General features: G+C 47.3%; 1 protein-coding gene across 3 annotated transcripts; it reads right to left on the bottom strand.

Annotated features, from left to right (window-relative positions):
- Positions 1–248: 248 nt before the first annotated feature.
- MCFD2 (multiple coagulation factor deficiency 2, ER cargo receptor complex subunit) lies at positions 249–10,220 on the bottom strand. 3 transcript variants are annotated; one of them, XR_006888659.1, is made up of 5 exons: positions 10,094–10,220; positions 4,224–4,384; positions 3,165–3,324; positions 1,516–1,713; positions 249–1,369 (listed from the first exon to the last, which is right to left on the bottom strand). XR_006888659.1 is itself a non-coding variant. In XM_046661743.1 (4 exons), exons 2-4 carry the CDS (start codon positions 4,370–4,372, stop codon positions 1,582–1,584), a joined length of 441 nt encoding a protein of 146 aa, XP_046517699.1. In that variant the 5' UTR covers positions 4,373–4,384; positions 10,094–10,220; the 3' UTR covers positions 249–1,581. The 3 variants fall into 3 exon arrangements, 2 of the variants coding, with proteins under 2 accessions (XP_046517699.1, XP_046517700.1); XM_046661743.1 differs by having other exon boundaries at positions 249–1,713; XM_046661744.1 differs by having other exon boundaries at positions 249–1,713; positions 10,070–10,162.
- Between the last annotated feature and the right edge of the window lie 1,264 nt (positions 10,221–11,484).

Genomic DNA, 11,484 nt, shown 5'->3' with positions numbered 1-11,484 from the left:
CATAATCTGAACTTGGCCAGAGAAGAAAGGTCCAAAAAGTGATTTCATTCAGAAGGAAAAAAATGCCTAAAAGGAGAAAGTGACTTTGAAGACTAGGAATCTACCCCTACAAAAAGGAACAGGGTAGAGCCAGGGAGGGGCCCAGGGCCCGCGATGGAGTTGGCACACACAAATGTCTGTATTCAATAAACAGCCTTCCTGTGGCAGGAGAAGCCTACGTGGACAAAATCAACTGCTCCTTATTTTGTTTCGTCAGTTTTATTGGTCATATGTTCAGAATTCATTATATAAATCTTTCAAAATAACTAGATATTACAAGAATAGTTTACAATTCAGCTCTGATTGCACAAATACTTGACACAGGAAACCATCTTTACAAATACATATGTTTTCTTATAAGAATACTTTAATAAAGAAAATAAGTCTCTATACATCTTATAGCAAATTTTATGCAGTTTTCCCATTCAGCCATCATTTCAGGTTTTCTATCACAGCACGTCTGTCATGTCAATAAACTGAATTACAGTCTGCTGCTGCTCCTCAGTTTCAGCCACCATTGAGATTCACACTGTTAAGAGTCTTTACGCTTCTTTTTCTAATCTTTCCTGATCTGAAAGAATTCACGTGTTCAGGCTAGAAGAGGTAATTTCAACAACATTCCTTCTAAATATAACTTGTATCAGGCTAGACACTGCGCTGGGTGAATGGTCTCTCCACCAGCGGGAACAGCCGGTGGTTTTACCCTGCGGGATCAAACAGAGGGATAAAGTCCTTACATTCCTCATAGTGTCTAAACTGCAGACATGGAACTCTAGAAACAAGAGTTAAATACGAACATTAAGAAAGCTAAAACATTTGCTACTGATTGGAGAACACTTCTAAATTCAAGGCTTCTCCTAGGTGGGGGAAGACTTGAAAGAAATAAAGAATAAGGATGTGGCAGTAGTTCTGTAAAATACTGAAAAACTGAAAAAAGGTTAATCACTTAGGTCAGTGGTGTGTCATTTCCAGAAGATAGAGAATCTTATCTGTGGCTAGCTGAACTCAATATTTGACATTCTTCTTATGATGTGGCTTTGAAATAGCCTAATAAATACTCACTTGGCCAAAGCAAGTAGTCATTTAGGCCAAAGGAACGTTACAGAACACTGACCACACTAACCTGAAGAGACAGGACCCACCAGGGGAAACGTTTGGCATTCACTCCAATTCTTCACTGTTACTGAAAAGTGCGTCCACTTGGCAAAGCTTATCTTCCTTTTCAGGTAGCATGAATTAAAACCAAGAGCCTAGCAGTGTTCCACAGTCAATTTCCTGAGTACTCAGTTCCAATTATCCAACGTTCTTCAAAAGATTCTTTAATCAAGCCCTGGTCCAAAAAGAGATTTAACAGTACTTAGGGACTACAAGTCCCATTTCTCTTGATTTCTCTCTCTCCTACCCCAGTGTAACAAATTGGTATAGGTTTTCACCAAAATACTGAGCAGTAGTTGGAAACAAGTTATTTTGCATTACCGAAAGTGTTCAATCACATTAGAACGGGTCACATTTGCATATAACTAGGAGACAGCCACATAAGGTCTACTGCAGTGATTTTGCAAATTCAGCATAGTCGATGTATCCATCATTGTTCTTGTCATCATCTCTCAAAACACCATCTATTAAGTTAATCAGTTCATCTTCGCTCATTGGTGGTGCCTGTTCACTCCCTTCCTACAAAATATAAATTAGATAATAATGAGTTGCACATTTTCCTGGAAGTGCTTAGCTAATTTCCAACATGTCCATGCTTATACATGTCCAAGAACTCCTTCAATGTAGTATGTGGCTACTTCTAGGAATCCACAAACCATATGTCAGATATAGAGTCAATTGATAATAATCCGGTTTAGAAATTATATTTTCCAGTTAAAAGAAAGAGGCAATCAAAGTAGATCCTTGCTTATTTATTTTAAAAATGACTTTTCATTCTTTTCTAATTATAAGAGTAACACACGTTCATCGTAGAAAGCAAGGCCTGGCTTACACAGAATTCTGAGTTTCATGAATTCCATGACCCACAAACTCATCCTAGAGAAAAGCTCATAGACTAGGCTTTCCCGAGGGTCAGCTCTGGACACAACTTGCCCTGATGAAGCAGAGATGTTCTGCACTGGACATCACCTCAGGGTCAGAACAAGAGGAAGAAGGCACTGCTGACCAGTAGAACCTGCTAGGATCTTTGAGGTGAAGGCATTTCCCTGCTCCCAAAGCAGGTGGAGCACTCAGGCTGTGCTGAGTGCTAAGCCAATGCTGTTCACGTCCTTGGTTGACTCTCTCTGTGCCACGTCCACCCTTTCCTCTCCTAGTGCCACCACCATCCTCGCCTGCCAGGACTGCGGAATCCCAATTCCTCTCCCTGACGCCAGTCTCTCCTCACATCCACCAGACTGCCTCCCGCAGCAAAGGATCTTCCCAAAACACTACACAGTCATGACATTCTTCCACGCAAAGTTGTTAGCGCTCCCCACTGCCTTTCAAGCAAACCCACACCTGCTCTCCTGGCAGCTAATGTGAGTGCACACACCTCACCAACCTTGTCTTTCTTCCTCTCTACAGACTGCAGTGTGGCAGAGCAGGACAGAATTAGATCTGGAGAAGAAGATCTTGATTTCGGTCTCCTTACCTCTAAAATGGGAGTAACAATAATGCCTGCCCCTGCCCATTTGCAGGCTGTTGCAAAGAGCAAATGAGATCTCCAGCCTACTTGCAAGTGCTTGGTAAACTGCTTTGTACGGAGCACTGCACCATATCACATAAATCCTCAATTACTGCCAAGGCTCTCGACCCCTGGAATCAGGTTCCACCGTTCTTCTCAAATAAGACAAGTTCTCCCCTGCTCTGCATTTGGAATGAGCTCTGTCTTTTAGGCACTGTTTCACAAACTCTGGTGTGCAGCAGAAACGCCTGTAGCACTTCTTAAAGCCCCGGGGCTTCTGCCACAGCAGGTCACTCTTTTCGAGAAGAAGCACTGCACAGGAAAAGAGGCAGAACAGTGGCGTGCAGAAAAAGGAGAAGCAGCAACACTGTTGTACAAGGACAGCACAGGTCATCACGACTGGGGACTGAATTACCAAAGGGAGGCCTTTCTGAGATGCTGCCCGTTGAGCCACTGCCTGACCTACCTCCTTATGGACGTGAGTGATGGCTGTGGAGAGTTCTAGGCCGTCAAGCAAATTATTGCCGTCATAGTCATGCATTTTGAAATAATGGAGCTGCAGTTCTTGTGGAGACATCTCCGCCTCTGGTTTGTTGATGACACCTTCTAGATGCTCCATGATATGCCTAAAAACCAAGTTAGACTCAGACTACTTGGCAGCGACACCAGGATTATGCCAAAATCTTAAGGACTGAAAAGTTCAAGATCTTAAAATTCATCCATCTCAGAAAAACAAACAGAAACAGTGGCAGACCACACTCAAGGCTGACAGACACAGGCAAGGCCATGAAAGGAGCAGGGAAAAAGTCAAACAGTTCCTCTGTAATGCTGGCAAGATAATGGCTGTTTTTTCCTTATTATTTGAATGTTGTTGTAACATTTTGGAGGGCTATCAATTTAAAAAAACAATTTTAGGGGCCAGCCCTGTGGCCAAGTGGTTAAGTCCACACGCTCCACTCCAGTGGCCCAGGGTTCGGATCCTGAGCGCGGACATGGTACCGCTCATTAGGCCATGTTGAGGCGGTGTCCCACATGCCACAACTAGAAGAACCCACAATTAAAATGTACAACTATGTACTGGGGGGATTTGGGGAGAAAAAAGCAGGGGAAAAAAGCCCCCAATTTTAAAAAGCAATTTAAGGATAACAATAACGTGTGAGGCTAACTGGCCTGGGACAAAAGTTGCAACAAATGATTCAATGTTTGAATGTTTCAATAAAAAAAGAAAAACGTCTTGTCAGAGTCAAGAAACCTTATTAGCTCTATCCTGGATTCTGCCACTACTACTGTGTGTGTGTATATAGTGGGAGTGTGTGAGTGAGTGAGTGTGTGTGTGTGTGTATTTGCGGTGAAAGAGAGAAATGGACTGAATTCAGGCAAGTCATTTATCCCATCTAGGCCTCAAGATTCCTCATCTGTGATACGATGATGCAAAAAGAATATCTGATTTACAAGTCACAATAAGGACTAAATATCATCCTTGAGAAATGTCAGGGATGAACCCCAGCCCTGGCTGAATACGTACTCTTGATCATGCACTGTGTTCTTATCCAAGCGCATGCTGCTGGGATGGGAAGGGCTGGCGCCGGGCTCCTCAGCCCTGACACCTGGGACACAAAAGGCCCAGAGCAGGCCGCACAGGAAGGGGGTTCTGAGCAGCCGCAGAGATCTCATGGTCACCGGTACCTGGGAGGTGGAGAACACAGAAGATGAAGGCGAGAACACCAGAGCTAAGGTTCTTTCAAGACTTGACACAGTGCACTCCTGGGAAACCCACTGAAGAAGCAAGGTTGGGGAAGAGAACACGTCAAACTGGGCCCAAGGCCAGCTCTGTCACTCGACTGTGGGATGACCTGGGCACTCCAGGTCCCTATCACTCAAGTGGGCACGTTCATGACATTTCCTGAAGCATCTTCAGAATGCCGAGCAACTCAATGAGAGCTGAAAGGGATGTGAGGATTATTCCTGCCTACAAGACGCTTACAGTCTAGCGACAGAAATACTTCCTACTGAAAGCACTTATAAAGACAGCAAGTGAGGTGGAACAAAGAAGGATAAAACCCTTTGAGAGCTCAATGAAAGAAATGTCCTCTTTTCTTCAGAGGGAAAATCAGAGAAAGCTGATGAACATGGGGACTCTTCAGCTAGGCCCGGACGGATGAGCATGCTGTGGACATGCAGGGACTGAAGGACTAAGGGAATGCTTCGAGCAGAGTGGCAGTTGCAGACAAGTGCAAAAGAAATGCCAAGTCGTTTAGTCAGGCTGTGGCCTACAGGGTATAAAGCAGGCAGAATAGTGGACAATAGGCTGCAAAGGTTGACCAGGCCGTATCGATGTGGCTTTGCACACTAGGCCAAGGGGGTTGGAGTTTCATGAGGATACATGGGAGCTACTGAGGATTCGTGAATGGAAGATGAGATCAGAGATTGGTTTCAGAATGGCTAATGTGGCAGCACAGCAGTGGTGTAAGACCAGAGACAGGAATGTGGTTGTTGAGGGAAGGGATGGGGCGGCCAGATTAAGGCGTGCAGCAGTGGACACGGAGAAGAAGATGTTAACTTCTGCCCTGTCCATCTCCCAGGGCTGTGACAGAGGCAAGTAACTTAAAGACTGAAAGAGCATCAGAAAGGAGAATTACACAGACATTTGGATTCCATCAAGTACTCCTGGGGTTTGGCTAGAGCTGGAATTGTGGTCAAGAACAAGAAGACACAGTCAGCTACAGAGCAAGCTCCCTGAGGGCAGGGAAGGCTTTGCTCCCATTAATGTTCCCCAGCAAGGCTCAGGCAGGCCTTCACTAACTTTTGTTAAACTGAATGCCCTGGTCCTTTCGGGGGCTCATAGACTGACTTCAAAAAGGAAGGTGAAGGACAGCCAGGACACCTCCAAACAAACACAGAGAAAAGACCTGACTTACACATTTACTCCAAAAAAGGCAATGCAGATTCTGCAGGATAACAGGGGCCACTGATTTCTAAGGGCCCAACTGTGGCCATAGCCCCAGATCTATAGCAGCAAAGAGAAAGCATAGGTGCCGGTCAGACCGTTGCACATGCTACACACAGAGCTCAGCTATGAAGCTGTCAGCATGTCTACTCTCTCACCCATCCTAAAAGGCTCTTTAGCACTTACATAGTGACGGACAAGAAATAATGTACAACTGAAATTTCACAATGATGTAAACTATTACGAACTCAATAAAAAAAACTTAAAAAGAAAAAAGGCTCTTTAGGGTGGGACTCTGGGAGAATGTCATCCCCACAATGTTTAGGAAAATTTCCCAAACCCATTTTGCCTATTAGCAATATCACTTCCCATGGCCCTCACCCTAAGGGGACAATAGTCACTGGGATGTATAACTTCCAGAGTGCTAGAAAGCAGCACCTAGTCTTACTACTGAAAAGGGACATTGTAATGCAATCTGTCATACTTAGTAATAGGAAAAGATGTTCAATATATATCAAACAAAAAAGAGCAGGCTGTAAAGGTCTGTAAAGAATAATTCACTTTTATAAAAAAAAGATATGTATATTTCATACATAGAACAGTGACTAAAAACTATTAACAAAGATTATTTTCTGAATTATGAGGAGTGGTTTTGTTTCTTTGTTAAAGATTGGCCCTGAGCTAACACCTGTTGCCAATCTTTCTTCTCCGTCTCCTCCTTCTTTGTCGTCTTCATTGTCTTCTTCTCCCCAAAGCCCCAGTACATAGTTGTATATTCTAGTTGTAGGTCCTTCCGGTTGTGCTGTGTGGGATGCTGCCTCAGCATGGCCTGATGAGCAGTGCCAGGTCCACGCCCAGGATCTGAACCGGTGAAACCCTGGGCCAACGAGCAGAGTGCACAAACTTAACCACTTGACCACAGGGCTGGCCCCTGAGGAGTGGCTTTGATATTTCTTTTTCTCACTTTTCTATTGCTTCTAAAATTTCTACTATAAACATGTTTTTTCTTTACAAACATGTATTTAATGCAATTTATCCCACAATTTTGTTCCAATACTATATGGATAGCATTAAAAAAGGGGTTTCTGTTTAATTCTCATCCCTAGAAAATAATTCGGGAACAGAAATTACATTTCCAATTTCACCAAATAAAAGTGTCCATACCCACAAGGCCACTGCCATTGTACCTGGTACTAGAAAAGAAGGACTCCAGTGACTCTTAGAGTGACTGCCTAGGCCAGGGCAGCAGAGCTGGTTCTGAGCACACACCTTAGAGCCCTGGGACAGGAGGGACCAGAGAGGGAAGCCCTTCAGACTATACACCTTAGCTGTCTCTTTCCCCGGCAAGCCTTCCTCAATTCCAAGTCTGGATTAGGTGTTCTTCCCACATGCTCCTGAGTGCTTCCCTCCGGAAAGGTCCCATCTGTCACTGACCACTGACGACAGCTGTGAACTGACCTTGAACACTGCCTGATTACCTGTAAGTGCCCTGCTGGACTGAACTCTGTGAGGGCAGGGACTGAATCCATATTCCCAGCCTTGGGCACAGCGCCTGGCACAGAGGTTGGTGGCTCTTAGCCTGTATGTGGTCCTTGGGGGCTGGGGGGCTTCCTACTTTCACAGATATGCTGCTAAATTTTGATGTCAACGTAACTGAGCATAAAACTTTTTTTTTTTTTTTTTTTTTTGCAGATATCTATCAGAGAGTTGAGTGATCACTGAACCCATGGTACCATTTCCTATAATTACGGGGTGGATGTTTAGTATATCAAATTGGAGTGTGTGTGTGTGTGTGTGTGTGTGTGGAGGGGGTTCTAGTCAAATGACACCAAAAAGCAACCAAGTGATTGGTAATACAGTAACTATGGGTTCAAATTATCCCTTCTTCAAGGGAGGCAGAATAAAGGCCAAGAACCACTGATTTTGAATGTGTCCCACTTGGGTTGGTTGTTGTAGGCTTCTATTAGAAGACAACAAAAGCCAAATCCACAAACAGAAGAGAAACTCTCCCTTCGAGCTCTGCAGTGGGAACAGGGAATCTGACTGTCACCCAGCAAATTCAACTGTCACACTTGAAAAGAAACACAGGAACTGCCCTTCATCCAAAGAACAAGTTGCATCACCCACACCCTAAGCGCTCAGCTCAAGGCCGTGAGCCAAGAGCCCGGCAGATAAGCCTGGAGTCCTGAGCTCACTGGCCTTCGCCGAGAGATTGTAAAGGCCAGGCTGGAGAAGAATCCAGAGAGAGATTTCTGACGGAGACTTCAGAACACAACGCAGGCTTTGAGACATCCTTCACCAGGAGAAGCCTCAGTCCCAGGAGGGGAGCGCTGGACCATTGTCAGTAGTGGGCCTCCCACAGGGCCTTAGACTCCAACAGGGCTCCCCTCACTGCTCCAGCAGCCTCTTCCAGTCCCAGAGCCTTTGCTCCCACTGGTTCCGTCTGTCTGTCCTCCCCCTTCCTTCCAGGCCCAGTTTAAATGTCATCTCAAGATTCTTCTAGCCAAGACCAATTGTTCCCTCCTCTGACCTCACTCTGCGGCCTCTCACACTCATTCGGCCGTAACATATGGTCACATACGGTTCTCCTTTTCTGTTTTTCTCTTTTCCTCCCTCTGTGAGGGCCGGGTACCTATCTTCTCTGTCTCTCCTTTACACTACTGAACTCATCGCAAAACCCTGAGCTGACCTGAGGACAGCATGCCTTCGTGCTGAATCAGGGCAGTGGGTCTCAGCACCTAGGTGTGCTGTTCCTTATCACAGAGGATCTGGCCTAAGCTGGAGAAATAACTTCCCTTTGGAATTCTCCTACCAGTGGTTTAGCCTGGCCCATCCTTCCCTCCCATTGTATTGCTAGTTGGGTCTCTCAGCACGTAACAGTCTGGAGCGAGCCTTCCTTCCCTTCCATAAAGACCACAGCAGCTGTTAACAGCTTTTCTTTCATGCCAGGGGCCCTCAGTTAAGAATTCAAACTCAAAGCAGCCACACTCACCAAATTCAAACATCCTGTACCCAGAGCCAACGAAAAAAGAAAAGCTCTGACCGGTACTGCCCATTTACCACTGCCATGGTCCTGGACTAAAGGCAAGAAAAGAACCAGGTTCCTATGCCAAAGAAACAGCGACATGGATTGGGGGTGGAGAACTTTCTGAAAAGCAGGCATTTAATAGCCTGATCTACTTGCTCATTTAGGGAGCCCAAGGAGCTGCTGGGCGTTATTTATACACTTAACTAACACACTCTTTACTAGCAGCCTGGTGCTGCACAAGGTTCTGAGGACAGGACTGTGAGACAGACAGGCTCCTCTCACACTGATTACAGCCTGGCAGAAAAGAGAGACCAGGAAACAGACATCCATGGGGTACTGCAGAAGCCAACCCACACCTAGACTATACATGAAGGAGGAGAAAAATTTTTTCAACTAAAGGATAGTACCCCAGGTAGAGAGAACATGTAACAAACACCTAATGTAACAAATGCCAATGTAACACACACCTAAGCCTAGAAGAAACTTGGTCCAATCCAGAAACTAAGAAAGGTTCAATATAGCTGAAGACACAGTAGAGTGGAGACGGATAAGCGAGAGCAAAGTAGAAAGAGGACAGGTCATATAGGACCTTGTAAGCCCTGTTCAGTAACTTGGAGGAACAGTGGGAATTCACTGAAAGGCAGAAAGGGAAGGGGGAGGGGTCTGGTGACATGACCAGATTTGTGTTTTAAGACCATCACGCTGGCTTTCCAGTATGTAACAAACTACACAGGATCAAGAAGGATGCAGGGGACCAGTCAGGAGGCTACTGAGGTAGTCCAGGGGAGAGATGACGGTGGCCTGACCTAGCTAGAGCAGAGGGACTGGGAACGGAGAAGTGGACGCACTCTAGAGAGATCTGTGAAGGATTCGACATGGGTGGGTAAAGAGGAGCAGGAGGTGAGATGATGCCCAGGTTTCTGGCTTGGGCACTGGGTGGATGGCAGCGCCATGCCCGGACAGGGAATACAAGAGGAAGTCAGCTTCCCCCGCCTTCCCGCTCCCCCTGCACAGCCCGGCCACGTTCGTCCGGCCGGACAGAACCTGTTTGTTGTCTCTCCCCGAGGGTACCAGCAGCTGACGGAGAGTAACGCCCCAGGCACGCAGGCAGGTCCATGGCAGGTCCTCCCAGCGGGTGGGCATCGGCCCCTGCCGGGACCATCTGGCTCCAAAGCGCCCAGCGGCTTCTGCCCCGGGAGGCGGGGAGAGAGGCTCTGGTCCCGGCTGGCTGAGCTTCCCGAGGCTGCGTGGGGGCCGAGACTCCCACCCAGGCCGCTCCTGCCTCCCACTTTGAGCCCGAGGCCCCGAGCTCCCCAGAAGGGCGCCACGATCCCGCCCCGCTGCGGACCCCCGAGTGCCGCCCCCGGGACCTCCTCCCCAGGGTCGAGTGACTCGCCTCGCTGCTCGCGGGTCCACTCACCCTCGCTGTTTTTGGCTGCCAAGGAGCTTTCTGCAGACGCGAACACCTCCCGCGTGAGCCTCACCAGCCCCCGTCCTCAGAACGCTTTTTCTCGGCCCCGCCCCGCCCCGCCGTACGCACGCGCGCCCCCTTCTGCCCGCCCATTGGCGTCGCGGGGCCCAGCCCCTGCCCGGCGCTCGGCGCTGTCGGCGAGTCGGGAGGTTCCACGTGTAACGGGCTCGGGCCCAGCGGGGGCCGGGCAGACGCAGTTCTTCTGCCTGCCCTCCCGAAGGCGACACTCGACTCCAGCCTGGGTGGGGCCACCTGACCCCCAGGGCCCGGCAGGTTGCTAGGCAACCTCGGAATCCCCCAGGAATGTAGTCCGGCGTGCGACGTGGGATTCCGAAAACGGATGGGGAGGATGCCAACCGTGGCTTCCAGCTCCGCCTCCACCTCCTCCACTTTTATAGGAGCCTCGGTTCCTCCGACTGCAAGGTGTGAGGAAAGTAATAGGAATCCTAACTCCTCTCCTAATGAAACAGCCAAAAGACGGCGGAGCCGGCCTTGGGTCCTGCATTTGCAAGATTGGCCTGCTTCCAGCCTCTGCTTTCTCCATTCTGCAAGCCACGTTATTTGCAATACCTAATCGCTCGTCTAGGAGTCCCACTAAGACTACATGGGTAGCTCACTGCAAATACCACCTTACCTGTGCAGTTCGTGAAATCAGCTACTATCTCGATTGAAGACAAAGCACTTCAGAATAACCAGACGCATAAATAAGGAAACGAATAGATAAGCCCCGCAATAATTCTGCTCTTACACCGTTCTTCCTATACAAGACGGTAATTCAGTGAATATCTGTTGACCAGATGGGTAAGTGAACGTGGGACTGTCATTTTTTAAATCCTTTCTCCCATTTGTGTCCATAAAAATAGATAATCATTTTCCATATGAGCGAGGGTCCAGAAAAGGAGAGGCAGGGAAAGAAAGAAAGTGGTTAAGTAAGTAGATGATCCTAGAGCCCTCCCTGCAGCCTGCTTTAGCAAATCAGTCCCTTGAAAAGCTGGCCAAGGCAACTGCCATTGGCATTGCCTCATTCCTTCTCCCACCTTCATCTGAGTTGGAAATCTGTCAGCTCTTTCCCAGAGAAAAATCCCAGGATCCCAAAGTCCCTGAAGAAACCTTGTTAATTCAAGACCCCTTCTCCTTTCCTCACTCTGAAGTTTGAATTAGTTTGATCTAGTTCATTCTCCAGCTTTGCATCTGCCATCCATCCATTCTTCCATTTGCTCATCATTAATCAGTAACATTTCTTGAGTATACCTCATATGTACTAGGCACTGTGCTAGGAGTTACTAAAGATACAAATACGAAGAAGACATGGTCTCTTCCTTCAAGAAGCTCAGTCTGAT

Source organism: Equus quagga, chromosome 5 (assembly GCF_021613505.1).
Source record: "Equus quagga isolate Etosha38 chromosome 5, UCLA_HA_Equagga_1.0, whole genome shotgun sequence".
NCBI classification, from domain to species: domain Eukaryota; kingdom Metazoa; phylum Chordata; class Mammalia; order Perissodactyla; family Equidae; genus Equus; species Equus quagga.
Note: the sequence above shows the minus strand (reverse complement) of the source record. Positions and strands in the feature narration are given on the sequence as shown.

Excerpts from the sequence above, each read along its gene's own strand:
- MCFD2 (XM_046661743.1), bottom strand. The coding sequence starts at position 4,372 with ATGAGATCTCTGCGGCTGCTCAGAACCCCCTTCCTGTGCGGCCTGCTC. Across the intron at positions 3,325-4,223 it reads AACACAGTGCATGATCAAGA|GCATATCATGGAGCATCTAG; the intron begins GTACGTATTCAG and ends CTTGGTTTTTAG. Across the intron at positions 1,714-3,164 it reads TCACTCACGTCCATAAGGAG|GAAGGGAGTGAACAGGCACC; the intron begins GTAGGTCAGGCA and ends TATATTTTGTAG.